The following is a 24767-nucleotide window of genomic DNA, read 5'->3' as shown; positions in this document are numbered from 1 at the left end:
TATAATTTGTCTATTTGTATCTTGAGTAAAATTAAAAATATATGCTTTAGCACATTTAAATTATTTAAAAAAAATGTAGTAATAAGAGCCGTTTTAATAACTTTGTTTGGCCTCTTACACTATTTACAATAACATATCACATTCTTTAGAAATATTGTACTACCTATTAAAAAAAAAAAACGCGAAATAGACATTTAAGTAAAAGTGTTATATATTTATAATAATTAGTATAAATGAGAGCTGAAAACCATAATCCATAATATGCTGACTTCCACTTTGAAAATCTTATTAAATATACAATATAATAGTCAATCATAAAGTTATACTTTATGTTGTTATATTTATTTTGCAATATATGTATAGTATGTATTACTTCACTCTTTCGAGACGTTATCTACATAATACGAATTATGTATGTATGTTTTTATTAACAAATATACTGAAACCTTACTGAAACTATCGTCTTCGAAAACTATCGAATTGTAGGATTTTGTTTTTTTTTAATATTTGTACCAAATAAATGATTGTTATTAATACACTTTAAATATAAAATACATGTATATAAAACTGCTTAAAAATGTAATAAAAGCTTAAATACATTCACATAAATCACTTTTCTATCTAAATATTTTTTTTTGTCAATTATCTGTGTTCGAATAACATATTCATTGACCTTTTTAAGGTACAAAGAGCCTTTTAAAACTCACAGATATGCTAAACAGAACATAACATCCATAAGTTATGAACCGTTTTTGCTATTGTCTTAGCAAATTTCTCTGGAAATCAACACATTTTTTTCCCAATATACAAAACGCAAGGCAATTCACAATCTAGTTGTGAACACGTTAGTTTCACTATTACCCATACGTATATTCCTCCGAGCCCATTTCTCTGTTATAATTCGCAAACAGAAATCTGGCGCTAGTGTGCCAATAACAACGAGCAAGTTGAATATCCAGAAGGATGGTGTGCTTAACAGGCGAGTGTATGTGCCGAGAACGTCGCCGTCTATTTTCCTGGAATAATAAATATTAGTATTAAAATGTATAAAAAGTAAAAACATGTACCTAAAATAATTTAATTTTATGAGTACGTTAAAGTTCAATATAAAATTATTTTACAAATGGACTCAACGAAAGACAATATGTTTTCTATTAAACAAAAAGGATTGAACAATTTTAGCGTGGGTACACATTTGCGCAATTATGAGTTCTTTCATTCAAGCGTCCCCATGCTTGCGTGAAATGATTTGGCACTCTGCCAAACGCGTAGCTTTTATTTTCATATTATAATGTTCACACGTACTGCATGAGTGTGTCAGCGCGGGTAGAGAAATCGTGCCATTATACATAACGCTGGCCTGTTTAGATACCCTGATAAATAACTTTAAATAATCAGGCCTTCTTAAAGTGTCTCGCCTCTCACGTTCCTCGCCTCTACGTGAAAAATGCTCTGCATAGAGCTCAATCCATAACATTCATAGGTAGAGCAGCGAGTAGAGTAGATTGAATGCGATGTTCGCAGCGAGTGAGCTCTATCAGCATGGGGAGATTGTACAGAGGCACTTACAGTAGAGCAGATGTGAAGTACGCAGAGAGCCAGCAGCATTAGAGGGATCACACATGTAGAGCACAACACTCACAGGTAGAGCAGCGAGTAGAGCGCGTTGAAGGCGACGTACGCGGCGAGCGAGGCAGTACCATTAGAGAGGTCACACACAGAGCCACTGCTCCTGTATAATGTAGAGCCCGACACTCACAGGTAGAGCAGCGAGTAGAGCGCGTTGAAGGCGACGTACGCGGCGAGCGAGGCAGTACCATTAGAGAGATCACACATAGAGCCACTGCTCCTGTATAATGTAGAGCCCGACACTCACAGGTAGAGCAGCGAGTAGAGCGCGTTGAAGGCGACGTACGCGGCGAGCGAGGCAGTACCATTAGAGAGGTCACACACAGAGCCACTGCTCCTGTATAATGTAGAGCCCGACACTCACAGGTAGAGCAGCGAGTAGAGCGCGTTGAAGGCGACGTACGCGGCGAGCGAGGCAGTACCATTAGAGAGATCACACATAGAGCCACTGCTCCTGTATAATGTAGAGCCCGACACTCACAGGTAGAGCAGCGAGTAGAGCGCGTTGAAGGCGACGTACGCGGCGAGCGAGGCAGTACCATTAGAGAGGTCACACACAGAGCCACTGCTCCTGTATAATGTAGAGCCCGACACTCACAGGTAGAGCAGCGAGTAGAGCGCGTTGAAGGCGACGTACGCGGCGAGCGAGGCAGTACCATTAGAGAGATCACACATAGAGCCACTGCTCCTGTATAATGTAGAGCCCGACACTCACAGGTAGAGCAGCGAGTAGAGCGCGTTGAAGGCGACGTACGCGGCGAGCGAGGCAGTACCATTAGAGAGGTCACACACAGAGCCACTGCTCCTGTATAATGTAGAGCCCGACACTCACAGGTAGAGCAGCGAGTAGAGCGCGTTGAAGGCGACGTACGCGGCGAGCGAGGCAGTACCATTAGAGAGGTCACACACAGAGCCACTGCTCCTGTATAATGTAGAGCCCGACACTCACAGGTAGAGCAGCGAGTAGAGCGCGTTGAAGGCGACGTACGCGGCGAGCGAGAGCGCGGCGGAGAGCGCGAGCGCGGCCGTCACGCGCCGCGCGTGTACACACAGCTTTAGCGTCACCGCCACCATGGACAGGTGGAACAGCACCGCCCCGAGCGTCCTGACAATTAATTAATTCATTATAAAACAGAATTCATTTTTTTTCATATATTTTAGGTACAAAAAATACAATACAACCGAGCTAAGTATATTATTTATCAATTTATACATAATGTATTAATGAAAAATAAGATAGGTAAATGAAATGAATGAAATGAAATGAATGAAATGAAATGAATGAAATGAAATGAATGAAATGAAATGAAGAACAAAGTGAATGAAATGAAATGAATGAAACGAAATGAATAAAATAAAATGAATGAAATGAAATGAAGTTATTTTACTTTTACTTGGAGTATCAATTTATTTGTCTAGCTAGTCATAACATAAACCTTCTAGCCCAATATCGGATTATTCTTTTTTTAATCCATTTGAACATAAATACTCAAAACTAAAAAGTACAATCACCATAAATCCACAGTCTTCCCGTCAGCGGATATGACGTCACTGGCCAGATAGTACCATGAGAAGCCATAGATAACAACAGAGTGGTAGAGCGCGGACAGCACCCACGCGCCGAAGTACGGCCATGACAGGAGACGGTTCTTCCGTATGTTCCTGTATAGCATTGGGTTACTGGAAACAAAAAAGGCACTTTCAAAAAACAATCTTATGAAATTATTCACGGTTAAATCTATATTATCGTACAATTGATTTTTCTGGGTTTTAATGTCTATGTATTATGTACCATAAAATGGTATTAATTTGGAAAATTTTAAAACAAAAAAATTCTGGATCTATTTTTGAAGTCAAACTTCTTTAGGCAGGAGACTAAATTTCAAGGTAGGGTCATGGCAATACTGTCACGTCATGGAGGAAGGCGACGATTTTGTTGTCGCCTTCCTCCATCCATCTTTGAATATTGCCAAAAAAAATTAATGTCTGACACATGTGCTCGGCCGACACGTTCTTTCTTAAATTAATGAGGAAGGTTTTAGTATAAAATTTATTTTACACAGCGCGCTGCGGAAGCTAGTCGGAAATAAACATCTTAGATAATACTTACGCGAGTAATAAATCCTTAGGCCACCGTTGTTCTGTAACAGACAGTACGAGACAGGGAACTGACGTAAACACGAGATTGTAGAACGTTAAATACATACTGTCATATACCGATTGGGTAGAAAACGCCGATTGGATTTGGAAGAATAACTGTGGAGGAAAGAAGTTTATTAATTTTTATTTTATTTGTAATTTATTTTTAACACACAGTTTAGTCAAAACTGCAAGTTATAGCTTGACATTTAGAAACTTATGGAACTTGACCAAATATAAAGAAACAATTTGGTGTACCTAATTACGTACCATAATATTTCCTAGAATTAAATTCTTATAAAAGAAGTAAAGGATGAGTGTGGCAAGTCTTTGATAATACCAGTGTCCTAACACTAGGAGCATCTTCTTCACTTTCGAGAACTTTGTAAACGCGAAATCAGCTGATCTGGAAAAAGATATTATTACATTTTGACAAAACTTGGACCTTAATCTTTAAAGATGAAATCTATATTCACTGGTCATGCGCATTTTCTACGACTGGTTTATAAACATATTTAGATAAATGACTAAGTGAGGTTAAACTCTATTTGAATCTAAAAAAGGCACACACACACATTTAAACATTTTATCAGCATTTGAGGTTAGCAAAAGCAATTTAAACAAAGGACATTGAGTTCAAATACTTTCAAAAATTTGATGCAATTTCTATGTTTACCGAAAAGCCAAAATACTGACAACAATTTTTTTTTAATTTTTTTTAATGTCTACCTTGCAGCCTGATGCCCCTCTTTGCCGAAAATACCGAAGCCAACATGAGCCTCCTGTATCATGGATATGTCGTTAGCTCCATCACCGATAGCTGCTGTTATCGGATGTTCTGAGCAATTCTTTATTAGTTTTACTATCTGGAATTAAGATTTTTTACTTATAAGTGCAATATGGGTGCTTATAAGGGTTGTTAAGTATGGGCTATGTACAATTATCAATTATTTATGTTTTTTTTTTTATTTTGCAATAATGACTTCCCGATTCCGTATGAAGTAAGCATTTATACGGTGACAGGTTAATTAAAAAAGAAGTTAAAGTAGTACTGTAGATAAAAAATTCATATGGTCGCTAAATAACGAGAGAGAAGTGTTTACAATCAAAAGCTTATAGGCATTTTTTTCTTAATTTTTTTTAGGGCCAGACCTAAGAAAAATGTTTTTAGACCTTTTTCTATTTACCTTAGCCTTCTGTATCGGCGAGAGTCTACAACACAGTACTGCATTACACTTCATAGAGATATCCACAAACTCGTGCGCAAGCGCAGTATCTAATACCGCGGCCATACTCGTACCATCGACCACTAGAGTTAGATCTCTGTACCCAGGCTCTATGACCATTTGATGGCAAAGGGCTAGACTGTCCTTAAGGGCCTCCTCATCCTGTATGCCCACTAGGAACATACGTCGGTCGTTTTCCGATATGTGTGCGCAAGATTGGGACACGTTTATCGCTGTTTCCACCTGGAATAAGGTAATTAATGTCGTTATTGTATAATTTTTAGAATTTGGGTACATAATATTTAGAGTTTATAAAAATAAACAGCGAAAGGGACTAAAATTATAATCACTTCTCTGATATTAAAAAGTCGTATGAATAATTTTTATGCTAAAACAGAAACTCATTGACACACAACCTTAAATTTAATCGACTTTCCTGGAGTGTAATGCAACTTCTTCACATTTTTTAAATATTTTCCACAATGATAGAATATCCACAATGTTAGAGCAGCACCATGTATACGCACCTTATCCCCAGTTAATACCCATATCTTGATGCCAGCTCGTCTCAAAGCTGCCAACGTATCAGCTACATCATCTTGCAGACAGTCCTCAACAGCTGTAGCCCCCAGAAGTGTGAGCTGCTGCTCTAACACCCTGTACTGCTGGGTTACTTGCTGGAGACCAGCTGCTGTTGTGCACTCAATCAGCTTTATAGCTGGAAGTAATTTGACGATATTTTATAATGTTTTAGGTAGACGTATTTGTTGATCACCTATAGGAAGCACTAATTACAGTCGATAGTTGATCATCTAAACTAAATTAAATTAGAAGTCAAATGTTCAAAGAGCAATAATGGTAGATTTTTATGCATAAAACATTGTTAAAATTTCAACTTTTCTGTGTTATGGACCAATTGGTAATTTTCTTAATTCCCACCACAACATGCCCACAAATTTGAATTATTAAGATTTTTGATTATTTGATTATCAGTAATTCAAGTAAAATATAAATAAGAAACAGCAAAAGCAAAATGCTCAGGAGCACGTGAATGCGAACGTGACAAGCACCGTGGACGGCAGCCAACTTTATTTCTGAGACGGAATGAATCTTATTGTGGGATAAGTGATTTTCTGTCTCTTAATTTTATCATCTGTGATAGTCACTATCTACTACCTACTGTGGATCTGAATTTAGTATACCTACTAGCAACACTTAAATAGTAAAAAGTGTGGCTCTATTTAAACTAGATTTTCATTTGAATACTAATTATTAAACACTTGTTATAGCAATTACTATTCTAGACGCTTAAATTTTATCAACCTCATAAAATTAACAAAGGACAATATTATGTACGAAATTTAATAAGGCTTAAAAAATGATAAAGGTGTGACTCATGGATATATTTATAAGATAAGGTAAACTAGATAGAAACCGGGGCATCACTCGCGTAATACCCACGTAAAACTTACTTATTTATAAAGATATATCTGCCAAATAAAAGCAAAAATTGACTCGAAGGACCTCTCTTTGTTCAAGGAAATCGTAAATTAATAATCGTTCACAACAAAGTCATAAACGTATAAATCATTAATTGCCTTATCAGCCATTTCTTACTTATGTTTACTGATTATCCCTAAAACACTTAATTTGTTAGATTCATTACATGTAATAAGTGTAGATTTAGCTGATAATGTAATATTACATACACTATAACATGCGATTGTATAAGGAGGCTTAAAAACTTATGACGAAAATTCGTACTAATCAATGAATTCATGATATAAAAAGATTTCTAAAAACAGATATGTAATGATTAACTGACACTTTTTTAAACATGTAAAATGAATGTTATTGATTGATTTCTGGCTTAAATAAAATGGATTTTTCTGTGAAAAAAAAAATTATGTATTTTTGCCTTAATTTTTGCCTAGCAGCGCGGTAGGTTTTTGTCTATAGAATTTTTTTAAATCGTACTACGTCTCGTCTTTACCTATCCTGGATATTTGAGTACGTAAAAAAACCCGTTACATACAAGTATAAAAACTGCAATATATATTTTTTTTGAAGTGAAACTTCTTTATCAGGGTTGGAAAAAAATTTAGTGTAACATTTTTTCGTTACACGTGACATTTTTCCGTTACGCGCCATCTTTTTCTGATCCCTACCACGCGTGATTCGACGTATTTCTGTAAAGTTGCAGTTATTTTTTTTTTAATAAGGTAAGTAATAAAGAAGTATCACTTCTTACGTGTGTACACTAGTACACGCACACATTTTTTTTCTTTATGCTCTATTTAGACTTTTCCTACGAGTGTAGTGACTTGGCACAGATTTAATATCCAATTATTGCAATATAATTTAAGCTAAATAATTTTCACGTAAATGTTTTCTACTCACATTCCGTAACCTTCTCATATTCCTCCCTCGGTATTTCCCTATACGCAATGGCCAGCGTCCTCAGACCCTTATTGGCAAACGTGTTTATATCTCTGTCTGTTTCTTCTATTAAGACTGAATCCTTGCATATTGGGAACACTGATGTTTCCGCGCCTTTACAGAATAGCCATATCTGAAATGTTTTATAATCGATCGTATATTCAATAAGAGAATAATAGTTATTAATACTGAATTTTTACAAATAGATTTGAATAGAGGTGGGATAGTTTACAGGACTTAAACAGGCGGACAACAACATTATTCAATAAGCTACCTACGAGAAATATAATTGATTCAATCAATGTTCAATAACTTAAAACTTACAATTTTAAATTTAATACCGACGATATAATATTCTATCCAAGATATTTGAAATGAATTTAGCGTTAATAACCATAGAATCAGGTTGTAGCAAAATAATAAGGATCAATTCAAATTCAAATTCAAATATCTTTATTTGATCAATAGGTTTTTTAATGTGATTGTTTTGTACATCAAAAATTATGACTGACCTTTTTTCCACTAACTTAAATAATTCAATCTTTTGCTCTAGCCTGTATCTTTTGAATAGTTAGGATGGTTTTGAGGGAATTGTCTACTCTATTTAACGGAAAGAATTAGGATCAAAGTCGTGAGTATTAACTAGTTAATAATTGATGTTTATCTGCCTATTAAACGTTATCTATAACATTATGATTTTATATTTTGACATCATGTTTGTCCTTGATAATATCGTAATTTAAAACTTAATATTAGATTATTTTGTAAAATGTCAATGGCATAATTTTAGAAATTGATTGTATTTTTACGTATGTCCAAACATATAATCGAAACAAGAAAAACATTGCGTTATAGATAAGCATATACTCTTAGCATATACTATATCAGTTTTAACTCCAATAGTAAGAGCAGATTTAGTATCGGATATAATCTTAACCAACGTCAATCAAACTAGCCAAGGGCAGTACCTTCCCGTCCTTATCTCTCACGATCACGGACATTCGCTTCCTTTCCGACGAGAACTCTATTAACTGCAGTCTTTCATACATTTCCGTTTGTTCCCCAACTTTTAGAACCAAATTATTTCCTTCCTCTCCTAAAAAAGTCACTCTAAATCTATCTGCTGCTTCAACTAGGGCTTTTTCATCAGGACTGCTTCCTTGATAATCCATTTTGCTACCATTTTCATTTATAATAGCGTTCCAAGTCACGCTATCTATCACTGTGCTGTTCCCACTATTTTTAGTAATTTTCTTGCGTCGAAAGAAATTCATTAATTGCATATTCCCTGTGCCAGAGAGACGGGCACTCAATTTTTTTATGTCCTCGTTAGAGACTTGCACGGAATGGCATAGAGCGATGATTTTGAAGAAAAATTTAATGTCTGTCTGGAATAGAAAAGTCACTTAAGGATAATGGTATTATAAGTTACTAGAAATCCGAACACGGCTTTACCCGCGTTTTCAAAGAAAAACCCGCATAGTTCCCGTTCCTGTTGGATATCGGGGATAAAAAGTAGCCTATATGTTTTATTCTAGGTCTTCAGCTACTTACATACGAAATTTCATTGTAATCGGTTCAGTAGTATTTGTCTGAAAGAGTAGCAAACATCCATCCATCCTCAAAAACTTTCGCATTTATAATATTAGTAGGATTTCGATTAAAATTTATTGAGAAAAGTTGTTATTTTTTTTCTGACAAAGTGTTTTATATATCTAAGGAAAAACAAATTGCTATGACTTTTTCTGCACTACAAAATTCGCTTAAGAATTCTGATATGATATTGAAAATAGTGCAAAAAGTAAATATTTGATAGCATTCGCTTATCAATTGATAAGCATTGGAAGCTGATTTTTGTTTGTAAAAAAACGTGGTTTGTATTAAATCGACATGTGATTTGTATTTGGCATTGAAATAATATTTTTTTCTTTATAATCGATAATTATTATTGCACTGCACAGTAATCGAATGCGGATATAAGCTACATTTTATTTGTATTTTCTCCTATAGCGATTATAGATTACTGACTTAATTAAAATAATATAAAGCGGTCCGCCCCGGCTTCGCCCGTGGTACATATTCACGTTTTCTCTAAATAAGAACCATCCTCGAACTTCAAGGAATATTATAAAAAAATAATTAACGAAATCGGTTAAGCCGTTCTCAAGTTATGCGCTTACCAACACATTTTGGGGTTCATTTTTATATTATAGATTTTTTCCTAGAGAACCACGCAAGTTAAGCGGAGGCTCATACAAAATGAACAAAAAATCACTTTACATACAAAAAATAAAGTATGCATAAAATACGTGACGTGAATAATACGTACATATATGCAATCCGTAACGTAACACTTCAAATATTTAACAACAATACATTATTTTAATATTTAGTTTAACAGCATTCAAATGCTATATCAATGATAAATTTCTAAAGAATAGAAAAATTTCCATCGCTATCGGATTCGAACCCTATTTGCCAAACTGGGGCAACACCTAGTCTTTTACATAATTTTTCACACATCCCACTTAATATAAATAAAAAAAAAACCTTTAAAGCCCTCCCTTACAAATCCCCACTGACCTGAAGCGTATCAACCGGCTCCTCTAACCTCCCCGTATCATACAATCTCCCTTCCTTTTCCTCGAACATCCTCCCTCTTATAGAACAGGCTTTAAAAGCCATCAGGTTCTTGGTTAGAGTGCCTGTTTTGTCGGAAAAAAGGACTTCAACTTGACCCAATTCTTCGTTAAGGTCAGAAGTGTTGGCGACAGCTGGTCTGCCGGTTTCCTCGCAGCGGAGGTCTTCGTCCCAACCTATGAATAGGGCTCCTGTGGGAAGTAAAGATCTTTTTGTTACTTTATTTGTGATTTTATTGATATAAAACTATTACCATCAAAACATAAAACAGAGCGTGTGTGCCGAGCACACCTGTCAGAAGTGAAACTTCTTTGGCATAATTTAAAGATACCAAAATTGTCGCCTTACACCATGGTGTAAGGCATCACACATCATGATGTGACGGTATTGCCATGACGCGACGTTGAAATTTTACTCTCAACGCACCTTAAGAATTTCACTGCCCTTTTTAAATCCAGGGTATAAAGTCATGGTTTAACTTTAAAACACAGGTAAACTTGTCCTTATTCTTATTTTTCTTGTTGTTCTAATGTATCAAGATAAAATATACTATTGACAAGTCAATAGATATATAAATAGATGATACTACTATATACTACTATTGTACTAGTTGATATTCCGAGATTATGTAATGTTTCTAAATTTAACATTTATTATCAGTACTTTCTTGTTATCATCGAGGTCTAAATATTTAAAATCAAAAATATTTATATCGAAAACTTTATCCACCGCAAAGACAAGTTCATTCATTTCATTTCATTCATGTAATTCGTTTCATTCATTTCATTAATTTCATTCATTCGATTCATTTCATTCGTTTCATTAATTTTACTCGTTTCATTCATTTTATTCATTTCAATCATTTCATTTCAAGAAATTTTACAAATAGTAAAAATAACTTACCAATAAACTTATACAACTCAATCGTTACATACAACGACATAGGTATAATATAATAATATAATAGTAGAAACGAGAACAAGTCTTGTAAAACTCCACCCCAAGTCAAGGGAAAACTCGTGTCTAAACCAAAGTACTCTAATCTCTCTGGGTTCCACTTTTCCAATAATATCTTTGCTATTAAAGAACCAGTCATTTCGAATATTAATATGTATATGAGGAGAACTATGAAGGAATTCACTGCCAATTCGCTGGATGAGAATTTGTTGCTTGCGTATTTAGAATTTAGCGCCAGTTTTGTTTCTTCTCCTGTAAAAAGGATTTTAGCGTTGAAATATTTTCTATTTCTAGAAATAAACCTGCCTACTGCTAGCATCTAGCGGGAGATGCTAGCATCTAGCAGGGTTTTATATTAATCGATTTTTTGTTAAATGTTTTTATAGCAATAAAGGACCTATGAGCTTTAAATAAAACAGATCAATGCAATGTTCAATAAGCTGCTTTTAGCATTCCCAGTCCTTGACCAGATACTTAAAAGAATTACAATTTCTAAAAATTGTATTTTTCTTCTTGATTGATATTAACTGAACTCTAAATTTTACTTAAACTATAGAACCTTCTATAAAATAAGCTAATTCCTATAAAATCTCACCAGTATACACAGCACATCCTATAGCCCATTCCGTGTTCTTTACCCGGGAGCCTCTCAGCATGATATTATCAGTGTTTAGGAGCATACTATCCTGCCCAGGTATTTCTATTCGTCCATAGAAGGTGTATAAATCAGCCACTGGGTTGGGCACTTCAATACGAATGCCAGGTGGAATTATATCTGCGAAATAGATTGTCTTATAGCAGTATTATTTCCAATGTTGGAAAGTAATGACGCTACACGACCTTTAAAGCGCTGTCATTATTCCACTATGTAAGTAATACTAATTTAAGATATCACGGTACGGGGACAGTTTTAACAAATTATCAAGCTTTATGTAAATCTCATGTTACACGGAAATGTCAAATTACTACCCATTTCGACCTTACTAACCTGCAGTATACCCAACCAACGGCGCAGGTACCCTCAAAGTCTTGAGATTAGTCTCCCCATCCAAGTTAGCCGTGGTCACATAGCACTTGCCCCTCTCCCCCGCAGAACACAACAGCACCAAATCCGCTGGTACTTCCCTACCTCGCTTCACTCGTACTAGAGTGCCCGGAGCAATTGTGGAGTTACGGACCTCTTTTATTACACCCTTGTGGACGATTTCCACTAGGAACAAGGTTATAGTTATTTACTTGCTACTAATTAAGTTTGATGTTATGAATATTTGCATAGGAATGACTTTGTTACATATAAATAGGTGATCGGAAAATTGATTACATTACTTTACATGTAGGTATTACCGATTACGGGAATAACAGCGGTCCAGCGAGTGTGGTATAAAACCTTTTGTTTAGAATATTTTTATTGATAGTCTTCTATATGAACCCAATAAAATGGGCATAAGAATGGATCAACTTCGGAATGAGATAAGAAACCGGGAATACCTTCAATTATTATGGTGATAAAGCTATCTAAAAGCCTCATAAAATCTCATATCTGCGTTGTATTAATCGAGATATTAACTAAAATTCCGTAGTTAACCGTAGGTAGGTACCTATCTAAATTTTGAAATCAACTATTACCTAGCAGATCAAATCTGTTCAAAATATTTAAAAACATGGTATATAATAGATACCTCTCTGCTTATCTTAAAGATGTTTGAAATCATTTTATTCGAGACTAGCTTTCGCCCGCGACTCCGTCCGCGCGGAAAAATTAAGAAAAGTTAAGATTTATTTTTTTTCTACGTATTTTTCCGGGATAAAAAGTATCGTATTTTATGCCCAGGATAATAAAGTATAATTATACCAAGTTTCATCGAAATCGAACCGTTAGTTTTCACGTGATGCCTGAACATACAGACAGACAGACAGACAGACAGACAGACAAAAAATTTTTTAATCACATATTTGGGTTTGGTATCGATCCAGTAACACCCCCTGCTATTTATTTTTTCAATATTTTCAATGTACAGAATTGACCCTTCTACAGATTTATTATATGTATAGATAGTTTTATTCGAGATAGTCTATAAATATTTAAATATCCGCAATAATTACCTATGCATTAAATTATCTCTGCATGAAGCGTACATGAAAACAATCAACAATTTGATACGTAAATTCAATGCCAATTTTAGCTTTGAATTATTAAAAAATGCAGTTTCTGAATAATTATCAGACATAATTCATTAATTAAAAGTACAACAAAAGTTAATTTTGTTAACATAAACGTGATAAATATCGCCATGTTAGAAACCATAATTATCTACTAACACATAAAATCACGACAAATACAAGTTCAATTAACGATAACTAAATTAAGTGCTTAAAAACGTGGTACACGCTGTATATCGTTACGATATCGTTATCTATCAATCTCTATGAGTTTTAAAATTAATTCATAATTAATCATTCAATATTCAGAAACTAGGTATTTCCGTATTTATTAAAAAAACGAGATGGGCGGGTAACTACTAGGGGCGGCATTTTCACATAAATACTTCTGCATTTGACACCGACTATGAAAAAGATTTCCTCAATTCGACAGCATGACGAACCGATTGTGATGATAATTATTGGACTTGATAATTTTGTTCAGTTCTGGCCATTAGGCCAAACTGAACAAAATTATCCTACTAAATACTAAAAAAACTAAATACTACCTTTTAATAAAGGTGATAGGTAGTAAAAAAAATGATTATTGTCTGTCATACAACAAAAAAATACCTTCAAACAGCGACGTACAGCATCATATTTTATAGTTATGATTATGAAGTATTTTATTTGCTTTGGCTATCACAGGGTGTGGATATTTGCACCAATGTATCTACCCATCCTTTGGCATTCATAATAAACGAATGAATCGTCACTTTTCGCAGTAGTTTTTCCTATCAATAGGTACTAAATACTTTATCGTGCCGTGATCAGGAAATATCGGTATATAAAATTTTATCTTCACTCTGCATTGAATCATAAGGTAATCTAAAATAGTGAGTTGTGAAATCATCAATGCGGTGGGTTACGTAAAAATAACAGACAAGTAGGTGTAATGTGGTGTAAAACTTACAGGGGTTCACCCTGACCGGGATACCCTGTACAAAAAAAAAGGCTACTCCAGCATTAGCCATTTTATAGACAGATATGTTTAACCAGATTATGGGTCTCAAAGACCCAAAGGGTCAAACGGAGCTATATGTTTTCGCGTATATGTGTTTTACAGTAGACATAATTATAAAACCTACAATAAAGAACAAATGGTAACTCACCTATTTGATTATTGACTTTATTGTCCGCTCTATGCCTCAGCCAATCCTCGTATCCTTGCTTTACGGCTGTCACGAAAACCATAAAAGTAAGGGGTGCTATACTCGTGAACGGCGATACTGGACTATCTGTGAAATAAAACTTCTTTATTTTATAAAAATATTTTTTTGCAAGACAATAACATAGAATAGAATTTAAAATATTCTACGAAACTGAGCTTATATCTGCTTACACAGAAAAGCACGAGGAAATGATCTAGTAAAATCCTGAGTTTTTGATTATAAATATATTCTGATGATAATATCTGAAGTACCTATTTATAGATCATAGGGGGAAGTACCTTCCCGTAAGGTATTAACCTAACAAAATATTTTAGATAATAAACACGCCTTTAGTCTATGTTGTTGATAAACACTGATAATTAGATAATGCGTTTTATAAGTTGCAAAAATGATATAATAAGGCTATCTATAATGCTGTACCTGTTTCTTGAAAAATAAAATTTTTTATTTTCTATTTTTATTTTATTTTATCTGAAAACGATAATCATGCTGAATCAGTTCGGTTAACCTAGAAGAGATTAAAGGACCTATCACTTTAATACCCTATTGTAAATAGGCTATAAATTAAGTGTCTTCTTTGCAATTTATATCTATCAAGGCATAAAAAGCATTAAAGGCTAAATCATAGAATATTACAGCAAATACAAACTTTACAAATATAAAACTATCTCCAAACTAGCCAATACTCACCAATAACAATAGAAATAACAGTGACGATGAGAAAGTAGAAATTGACGATCCTCCTCAATTGCTCCGACAGGTTTTTAGGCAGGAAAGTCAGCAGGGTATACTTGGAGGTGCGGATCTTGTTGTGTTTCCGTTTGCTCGTGTCCACCGCGCCAACCTCTATCAATCGAGTGCCGGCGGTGGATGATACTTTGTTCGTCTGTTGGGAATACAATATTAGGTGTTACCATTGAGATATACATATTATGGAGACGACACCACCTACATCACTTATGTTCCGCTCAACATACGCCATATGGCGTAACTGCACGCTCATTTTTTATTTGTTTTAAAGTTAAACGCATCAAATATGCCTTCGTGTGTGTTACGATATTGCACAAATAATACAAATAATACGGAAAAGTGCAAAGGAATAACTTTCATCGGTAAGTACCTAACTAGATAATAATTTTTAAAACTTAGTTAGAGCAAAAAAATGGCGCCGTAATTACTAATTAGCCGTATTTCAACGTGCCGCTTCCGGAGCGATTTCAAATTCCATAAATGGATGTAAAAGAAATAAAAACACCACTGTGGCATTTGCTTTTTTATCAATGATTTTGCTAATTTATGATAGTGTAATATAACACCAAATACATTATTGTATGATACATCGTTAAGTAGGTATAATATTATATGTCCATAATTTATTATTATTATTATTATCTACAAAATATTCTATGAGTCATTAGATATGTGTAATTTATTATGTGTAAATGGATAATAAGATATTATGTCCTTAGCAACTGCTACCTAGTCAAAAATATACAATATTGATATTACAATAGACATATTACCAATTAATCGCTGTACCTCGCGGATTTACCAGCATTGCTCCGCTCTTATTGGTCTTACCGTGATGAATGATGATAATTATACACAATATATTATATAGCTTAAAGCTTTCCTCGATATACGGACTATAATCTATCTATATAGTCCATAAACTTTTCAAATCGGACTAGTTATACCCTAGATTCGCACGTTCAACCAACCAAACAAACAAACTCTTCAACTTTTTCATATTAGTGTAGATTTGATATAAAAAATAAGAGCATGCAATTACTGCACGTGGAGCTGTTTTGACCTAGAACATATCGATCAAAGTTTATCAAACCATTACATAGGTAGTTTTATTTACCCATTTTTAAGACATAATATTGTAGATAAAATAAAGTGGATTGAAGTAATACATATTATATATAAACTAATGCTAGCGTATTATTACCAAATATACTAAGTATACATAAGTAAATATGTAGTAGGTACCTTTTTTTTTTTTTTTTTTGTTAACGGGGAGGAAATCTTCTAAAGATACTCTCTTTTGGGGAAAAAGAGAGCATGTGGGGTTCTTACCCACTAAAACCTCCTCGATGGCCAAACCCAAAGCATGGTAGCGGGGACTCCGGGATCTCTCGTAGAACGCACCAGAGCTCCCGCAGCTATATGCCAGACTATGTGGCTTCCCTGCCTCAATGTAGTAGGTACCTACGACATACAAGTAGGTAAGTTAGGTAATGGGTAGGTACAATATTGACTATATTTACTCTCTGTAGAAGCAATTCATTTATATGAACGCTTACATGGATATAATTTCAGTTTATTAAATATGTCTGTTGTAAAGCTGAACGCGCCTCACTCGCCGCCCTCGCTGCAGTCATCGCATTTTTTTAATCTTTACATGAAATTGTATACGTCATCGCGCACCTATCCGCGCCTAATGATCCGCATTTCCATAAAATCCTGTAGATATACTGATTTCACAAGCTAGCGTCTAGCTGACGTCATGAAATTCGGCGCGTGCGGCGAGGGCGATGCGTGCGGGCGCACTGGGGTGCCGGGGATGGTATCCGCAGCCCGCAGGGTTGCCAGTTTCACCCCTGGAGGCCGATTATCGGTCTTTGTGAATTTATATCGGCCCTTGGCATACTTCGGCCTTTTTGCGGCCTTTTAAAATATAAAAAAGGAAAATTTTTAAAATGTTAGATGCAATAAGTGCGTGCGGCGCGAAAATGGGATGACTGCGGCGACGCGAGGGCGGCGAGTGCGGCGCTGAACGCGTGGACTTTTTAAGTATAGAGAACGTTTGTTTGTATGTCGTTTTTGGGAACTTCGGCATCGATTAGTTAATATGATGCAAGAATCAGTTTAAATGCAAATCCTATGAGATCAGTGTAACGGAATTGTCGCACAAACAAAGGAATACATGTTTATACAGGGTGTCCCACTGTGTGTATACTAGGCTCAAAGGAGGTTATAGTTTTGCATACACTGAGTACGTAAAAAATACTTATAAAATTCCAGACGAATTTTTTTTCAAATGATGATGTCAACTCTATGTGTACACCCATAACAAGCAACCCGCCCAGCTTTGCCACCAGCACGTGAACTATCGTTTAAGATTGTTTTCATAGACAAAATGCTCACATTAGCGAAGCGATATATGCCGGCTGTGCGAAGCCAGAGAAGAAAACATGGAATTTCAGGAAAAATTTAGCAAAAAATTTTTAATTTTGTTGTTCAAGTATTTTTTTCATGAACAGTGTATGCAAAACAACAAGTCCCTTCGCGCTTAGTATACCTACCAATAGTGGAACACCCTGTATAATTTTGATAAGATAACGAGTACGATACTAAACTTGAAAATTATCACCATTGCAAAGTTTTGCTATTTGTACGATTAGGTTTCCACGAATCTTGTGAATATTAAAAAAACAATTCTATAGAATATAACGATAGCCGAATCCATAACCAGAAATTACATTATCAATATGTAACAAAAACAACGAAGATATATTCAGCAATTTTAACATGAATTTTTGTGCTGAAGCAATGCTAATAATTTATATAGATACTGTTTACAAACACAGGAGCTAACTCCTTTGTTTGTAAACATTAAGATTATGAGTTTCGTTTGATGGGTGATAAATAGCATTTAAAAGTGTAATATACGAGACAAAAGTTTGTTAGGTAGGTATAATGTAACAACAATAATGTAAAATAATATCCTTGATGCAAGGATATTTCAATTTGAGTTAAGTAATTGTAAGTTGAGATATTTTAAAAGCAAGGGTCAATGAATACATGTGTAGTATAAATTCACATACAAAACCCAAGATATAACTGTGAATCATATTGGTCCACCTTATGAATTATGATTTATCAAACTTAAATAGAAAAACACTTAACATAATATGTGCCAAAGTATTAAAAGAGTGAGCGCGCGCAGCATACGCGGCAGTGAGATAAATAGGGTAGATGAAAGAAAGAATACCCTCATGTGTGCGCCCGATCCTCGGAACACATTGTACACTACAATATAGTTCGATAGAATAGTGCAGGCAGAACAATGTCAACCGCGTCACCCCCGTGGGAGTGGGCACATGTCGCTCGATCGACCACTTGTGCTATTACACCTGAATGTCTTAATTATTATTAGCACTCATCTTTTGTAAAATATGAAAATACGTAACGACAAGGAAGAATAGTTTATCAATATGAGAAAATTTGCAGATTTTAATAAGGAAAGTTGGCAGTTTCCTTCAACCTTAATAAAGTAGGTACACATTAGGAATTCTGTAAAATATGTAGATACCTACAATCTGTACACTGTGTAGTAATGCCATATGGCTTCTCTACCATAATTATTAGCGGGTGAAGTTAGACTAATTAAGGTTTAAAGGGGAGTATAGCCAATTAACGAAAAGTGACTTATTGCACACGACAATTAAAGTACAAACAAACGGGTTAACGACTATAATTAGAAGTAGACGTCCATTTATGGGAGCTTACCCTATAATCGGGAACATAGGATAATACTTATTGGAGAAAAATATTAATCAGGTACGTTGCATATCCTGTATTGCAAGTGACAACAATTTATGACAGTCGATATTGTTCTCACGGAATCATTTGTCGACGAACATATGTTTTCTTTATTATTTACTTACATTTCATGAAGATATCCGTTTATTTTTTACTAGATGCGCCGTGCGGAAACACCCGCGTGACTCCGCTTCTATTGGTCTGAGCGTGATGATATACATATACTTACATAGGAGCCTTCCCCGATAAATGGGCTATCCAACTCCGAAATAATTTCTTAAATCGTACCAGTAGTTCTTGAGATTAGCGCGTTCAAGCAAAAAAACCAACTCTTCAGCTTTATAATATTAGCATAGATATATACCTAAGTACGTATATGTAGAAATGTTTTATAATTGGTTAAATACCGTTCAAAGAAAATGATAGTGATAACAAGAACTTTAGAACAATTTAGCAAAATGAATTCAGGAATTGGTGGTAGGTATATTAAACACTTAAATACTAATAAATGAATTTTCATGGTATTTGGCTCAATGAACTATGAGGCAAAGGATTTCAATTCTCATCTTACGACTATAAAAAGCGTCTTTGATGACTGTAAAAAAATGATCCCACCAAAAACATAAATGTAAAAATTGGAGCCGAGTTCAATCGTTGACTTAATTTGCCAAAAAAAGAAATGAGATCTAAATGTGTGCCAAGTTCTGCAGACAGTCCAGAAATTTATTTACAAAGATGTATTAAGTTCTTAGGTTGACTGAAAACTCAATTGTTTTATTTTCCCTTAGGGAACAATGTTTATTCCAAAATATAACTTTTTTAATTTGAATAATATAATTATTTTCACAAAGCAAACAACTAATGACCTATTGAACCCCATAATTTGATGAGGCTAGTTTTACATACTGTTTATATTTTGTGAGGTTCTAAAAACTAGCCTCATCAAATTATGGGGTTCAATAGGTCATTAGTTGTTTGCTTTGTGAAAATAGTTATATTATTCAAATTAAAAAAGTTATATTTTGGAATAAACATTGTTCTCTAAGGGAAAATAAAACAATTGAGTTTTCAGTCAACCTAAGAACTTAATACATCTTTGTAAATAAATTTCTGGACTGTCTGCAGAACTTGGCACACATTTAGATCTCATTTCTTTTTTTGGCAAATTAAGTCAACGATTGAACTCGGCTCCAATTTTTACATTTATGTTTTTGGTGGGATATCATTACTTTTTGTACAGAAAATTACGATTTTTTTTTCTTGCGGTTTCTCTGTATGGTTTGTTTAGTATTATTTTCTATATTTTCTTATATGTTATGAATGTCAGCGGACATTGCCCCGTCATTATCTGCAATTTTTTAAACTCGTTTTCTGTTTAAAAGATTTCATGATTTTCTAAACATCCAGCGTGAATTTGTACACACACTATTACCAAGATGCAAAGATCGTTGTAGAAGAATCGTCGCCTTACTCCATGACGTTACGGTATTGCCATGACGCGATCTTGAAATTTTACTCTAAACGCGCCTAAAGATGTTTCACTCCTAATAATATTACGCAAATTACATCATTTCGACCTTCGATGAAGCCTTCTTCCATTACACCATTTATGGTAATTATTTTTGCATGCTTGTATTGGCTAAACATGTTTGTGCTTTATTAATATAATTGTATCACCATTGAATACCATGTTTCAAGCAAAATAAAGATTTTATTTATTTATTTATTTATTTACACTGAAATTAAAACTAAACTAAACACTCATAAATAAAGAATAAATAAATGTGAATATGTAAAATTATATATTATTTTTAACTGTATGAGCAATAAAGGCAATATTTTTATTACAATTTTCTTTTATTTTACGTTTAATAACAGTTTTGAATAAAGAAATCATGCAATCGAAGTAATCCGCCCTAGCGAGACTAGCGCGAGTGAGTGTGATGTCAGAGGCGCTTCGAATCTACAGATGTTTCGTCCTAAAATATGTAAACTTCAATAATCTATATCTCAGTCATTTATTGATGGATTTCAAAATTTTTTTCGGCCACTGATTAGTTTTGATCTATTTTTTAAGACTAGTAAGGTGAATATACTATTTTCTTTTTTTTTAAACTTTTCCATTTTTCCATACAAACAAAATTTATGTCATTGAAAAAAAAATTAAATACAAATAAATTCAGTATTTTCTGATTTTTTCCTTTGTACACTCACTATTACCTAGTTGATTACAAAATTTGAACTTTCTAGGTCATCTGGAAGTGGGTTAGGTTTTGTATATGTCTATAAGTCAGTCAGTCTTAAAAATTGCGATTTTTGGATATTAATATCTACGCAACTGTTTAATCTGTATTTATGAAATTTAAGGTTCTTGTTTATCTTGAGGTCCTCTTGATATGTACCAAATTTGGTTTATATAACTTAAATAGTTTTCGAGTTATAAGGGGGTGAAAAGTGGCTCGAAATGGTTCGTGTAAATATACACACGGCTGCTGCTCGCCAGTTCTCTTCGCTTGAACTCGGCTTGACACGCTGCCGCGTGTCTAGATCTGATTACAAAGATTAATATTTGTTTAATGAATGAATTTATCAGTAGGCATACAATATAAAAGAATAAAATTTTGTAAAATTTATGACACCATTTTTGAACGCAATAATTTTTAATCAGTTTTTTGTTTATCCAATCATTATGATTTTCATTATGTATTGTTATAAGTGATCATTCAATCAATTAAAGGATTCAATAATTAAGAGGATTATACCTACTGTGAAACTTGGTGCGTTGAGAGTAAAATTTCAAGCTCGCGACATGGCAATACCGCTAGTCGCTACGTCGCGTCATGGAGTAAGGCGGGGATTTTTGCATCTAATCTTGCCAAAAAAGTTTCACTTCTAACACGTGTGCTCGGAATACACGCTCTTTTCTTCAATAATAATTTGAAATTACCCTCACAAATTATTGTTCAAAACGTCGTTAAATAATAATATAATGAAAAAAATCCCGTTTAAAATCCGTTAAAAAAATTTAAAATTTATAATCGTGTTACAAATTACTATATATTTTCGAGTTTGTTGTTATTTTACAAAGATGTTCCTATTTTACAAAGAGCATATACAATTTTTTTATTACTTTTATCAAAGCTAATAAGATCAACTTTAGATAAAAGGCTACAAAACGAGATAGTATTTAAATGTTCATTTATTTAAGATATAAATAAACGTATCGAAAGATTGTTTTCTAGATTTGCTTTCGTACAGCTAAGTAATCCTATTTAAGGTTCCTTTACTTTTTTTGCATTTAAATCTGCACAATTTTCTTCCTCAAATCAATCATATTTTGTTGAGGTCATAACCAAGGATATGACTCCGCATTTTTTAATAATGGATGTATTGAAGTGTTCTCGTTACTTAGAATAAGTAGTGAGTTAAGATTATTCCGATATATAGCTTTATCGTTTTCGCGATATCGTACTGCCCTCAAATCTGTCTGTTTCTCTATCTCCTGCATTTGAAGATTTTATCTCAATAAATCATTGAAATTAGTTTAAGGCTAAGTAGCTAGGTCGAATTTGCCTAAAAGAAATAGTTAGTGAATTCCCGTATCCCAAGGCATGGAACAGATGCATTAAACATTTTAGTTGTCAGTCGACAACCCACAACAACCGATGCCGGACTGAAATGGACGAGCGCTCGCACTATTGAGTGTAGGAGTGAGCCAGTGCAATTCTACCTAAGTACGTACTGTTAGTACAGTACACTTATGGATAAGTCCTTCTGTATCCTATCCTGTTCGACTGCAGAGACATTTTTTTTATTCCCCACCGGAAATCGAACCCAACTCCCAAGGCCCCTCGGTGGCTCGCTCGCGCGTTAACCAACTAGGTAAAAGAGACAGTCGAAGAAATTCAAATACTAAAATGAACTGTACTGAATATCTAAAATGCACAATAAGATAAGATGATATTATTGTAATAATAAGTGAGCGGTTTTACCAAAATAAAGGAAACAGGTATTTTTCACTTCTGCGACTGTTTTACGGTTTTACGTATTCAAATATATACCGATAAGATTAATAATATAATCTATTCCTTCAAATCATACACAGCCTGTAATGTTACGTTCTAATCTAATCTCCCGCTCATAAAATATATAGTGTAAATATTATGTATAGCTTTGTACCTATATTTGAAAGTTTAAATGTCCTTTGTCCAGTTGTCCTTTAACAATGATTAGCTTTTGATTTATCTTTGCGCTAATATTGTTCTAATTCATATTATTATCGTAAGTCTCTGTTATTTTCAGAAGTAATATTCGTAACTACCTAAATTATTAGGCTAAAATCTGAATATGAAAAAAAATCATTGGAGATAAGTAGCTAGGTAGCTAATATTTTTTTTCACGTTATTCTTTTCTATAAGCATAATCCGAGATGCGCAGGAGCAATTCAGTTGCAACTTGCAACTTATTTACAAATGTTTTTAGAGACCAAAATTTCTTATGGAAAACTAATAAATAAGCAAAATGTTAAAAATAATTTCACTAGTTAGGAATTTCTGTACAGAGATAGGTAGGTACGATACAGGTAGGATTTTGGATACTCTTCTTATAATTAAATGATCTTTCGAAGGATTGTACAATTTTTTCTAATATTGCAGATTTTTTTAATTTGTTAACTATTTTTTTAAGGAGCAAAAGTATAATTCTGAACACTTTAATTGTTATTAACTGTTCTAAACAAACCTTCACCTATAGGTACCTTAGCTCTATTAATGACTACCATCAAAGAGATTAACATAATATAATTTAAATTTTATTATCTTCGGTGACATAAAAACTATATTATGTACCGATAGTATTGATATTGTAAAGAAGCGAAATTGATCCTTATTACCGAGATATATGATTGTATATCAATTAAAATTGGAAGTTCATTAACAAACTAGTTTTGTTGAAAAATTCAAAACATTTGCATTCTAATAATTCGACTCGACTTCAGACGGACTCACGTGAAATAAAAAATATTTATTTATTCGAATAACTTTAATAAAAAATACATAATTACGTTCACAGACAATAATACACTAACTACATCGTTCCTATCCAGAAAAAATAAATAAAAAATATTTATATGTATTTGGAATCACTTACGCGCCAAAAGAACAATAGCTGATAGCATGATAGCAAGCATTCCCGCAGACGATTCACAAAGTTTCTCACAGATACACAATCCTTCATTATAAGGCACAACACTTTACATATTTAAAAAAAAAACACAAATAATGTAACCTGTAAATACGACAATGGATGACTGACTGAACGTAAACTATCTTATCTATACAATATGATATCAATAAAAACGTCGCACCGTGCGTTTCAGATTAGCCTAGACCTTAACTTTTTTTGCTTATCATTTGGCTGAGCTTTGTGAAAATTGTTTATTGTGTTATGGGCCCTCTTCACAATGGGCAGCATTGGGCGAAGAGGCAATCACGATTCACGGATTCACGATAGTGTACAGGGCCCGAATGTTTTTTATTGTCTATTGTAGTTGTTTATTCATAATCACCGTATTGGCGACAAACATCGATTATCATTTGTTGGGCCAACGCTGCCCATTGTGAAGAGGGCCGATTACACTGCGCTGAAGAGGAAAAAGGGGATTTTTGACACATCCTAAAAATAACTTCTTGTTTAGGTAGTACTTCAAGCAAAGGGGCAGATGTTCCACCTAATTTTAAGTGGTCACCACTGCCCATAATCACTTCTAATTCTAACACTGCTAGTGTTACAAGTGCTTTGCCTTTTTCTTAAAGGC

The 24767-nt window shown here is 34.1% G+C and overlaps 1 protein-coding gene across 1 annotated transcript; it reads right to left on the bottom strand.

Moving 5' to 3' along the window:
- Nucleotides 1-356: 356 nt before the first annotated feature.
- On the bottom strand, nt 357-24767 carry LOC123693771 (phospholipid-transporting ATPase IF). Its single transcript, XM_045638983.1, has 17 exons — nt 24101-24767; nt 15092-15287; nt 14342-14467; nt 12019-12240; nt 11626-11805; nt 10977-11282; nt 10017-10264; nt 8402-8821; nt 7395-7566; nt 5522-5712; nt 4956-5237; nt 4498-4634; nt 4039-4174; nt 3740-3885; nt 3142-3309; nt 2579-2734; nt 357-1016 (listed from the first exon to the last, which is right to left on the bottom strand). Exons 1-17 carry the CDS (start codon nt 24185-24187, stop codon nt 824-826), a joined length of 3366 nt encoding a protein of 1121 aa, XP_045494939.1. The 5' UTR covers nt 24188-24767; the 3' UTR covers nt 357-823.

The sequence above is a fragment of the Colias croceus genome, chromosome 8 (genome assembly GCF_905220415.1).
Source record: "Colias croceus chromosome 8, ilColCroc2.1".
In the NCBI taxonomy this organism is placed as follows: domain Eukaryota; kingdom Metazoa; phylum Arthropoda; class Insecta; order Lepidoptera; family Pieridae; genus Colias; species Colias croceus.
Note: the sequence above shows the minus strand (reverse complement) of the source record. Positions and strands in the feature narration are given on the sequence as shown.

Excerpts from the sequence above, each read along its gene's own strand:
- LOC123693771 (XM_045638983.1), bottom strand. The coding sequence starts at position 24,187 with ATGAAGGATTGTGTATCTGTGAGAAACTTTGTGAATCGTCTGCGGGAA. Across the intron at positions 7,567-8,401 it reads TGAGAGATAAGGACGGGAAG|ATATGGCTATTCTGTAAAGG; the intron begins GTACTGCCCTTG and ends AAAACATTTCAG. Across the intron at positions 3,310-3,739 it reads CCTAAGGATTTATTACTCGC|TAACCCAATGCTATACAGGA; the intron begins GTAAGTATTATC and ends TTTTGTTTCCAG.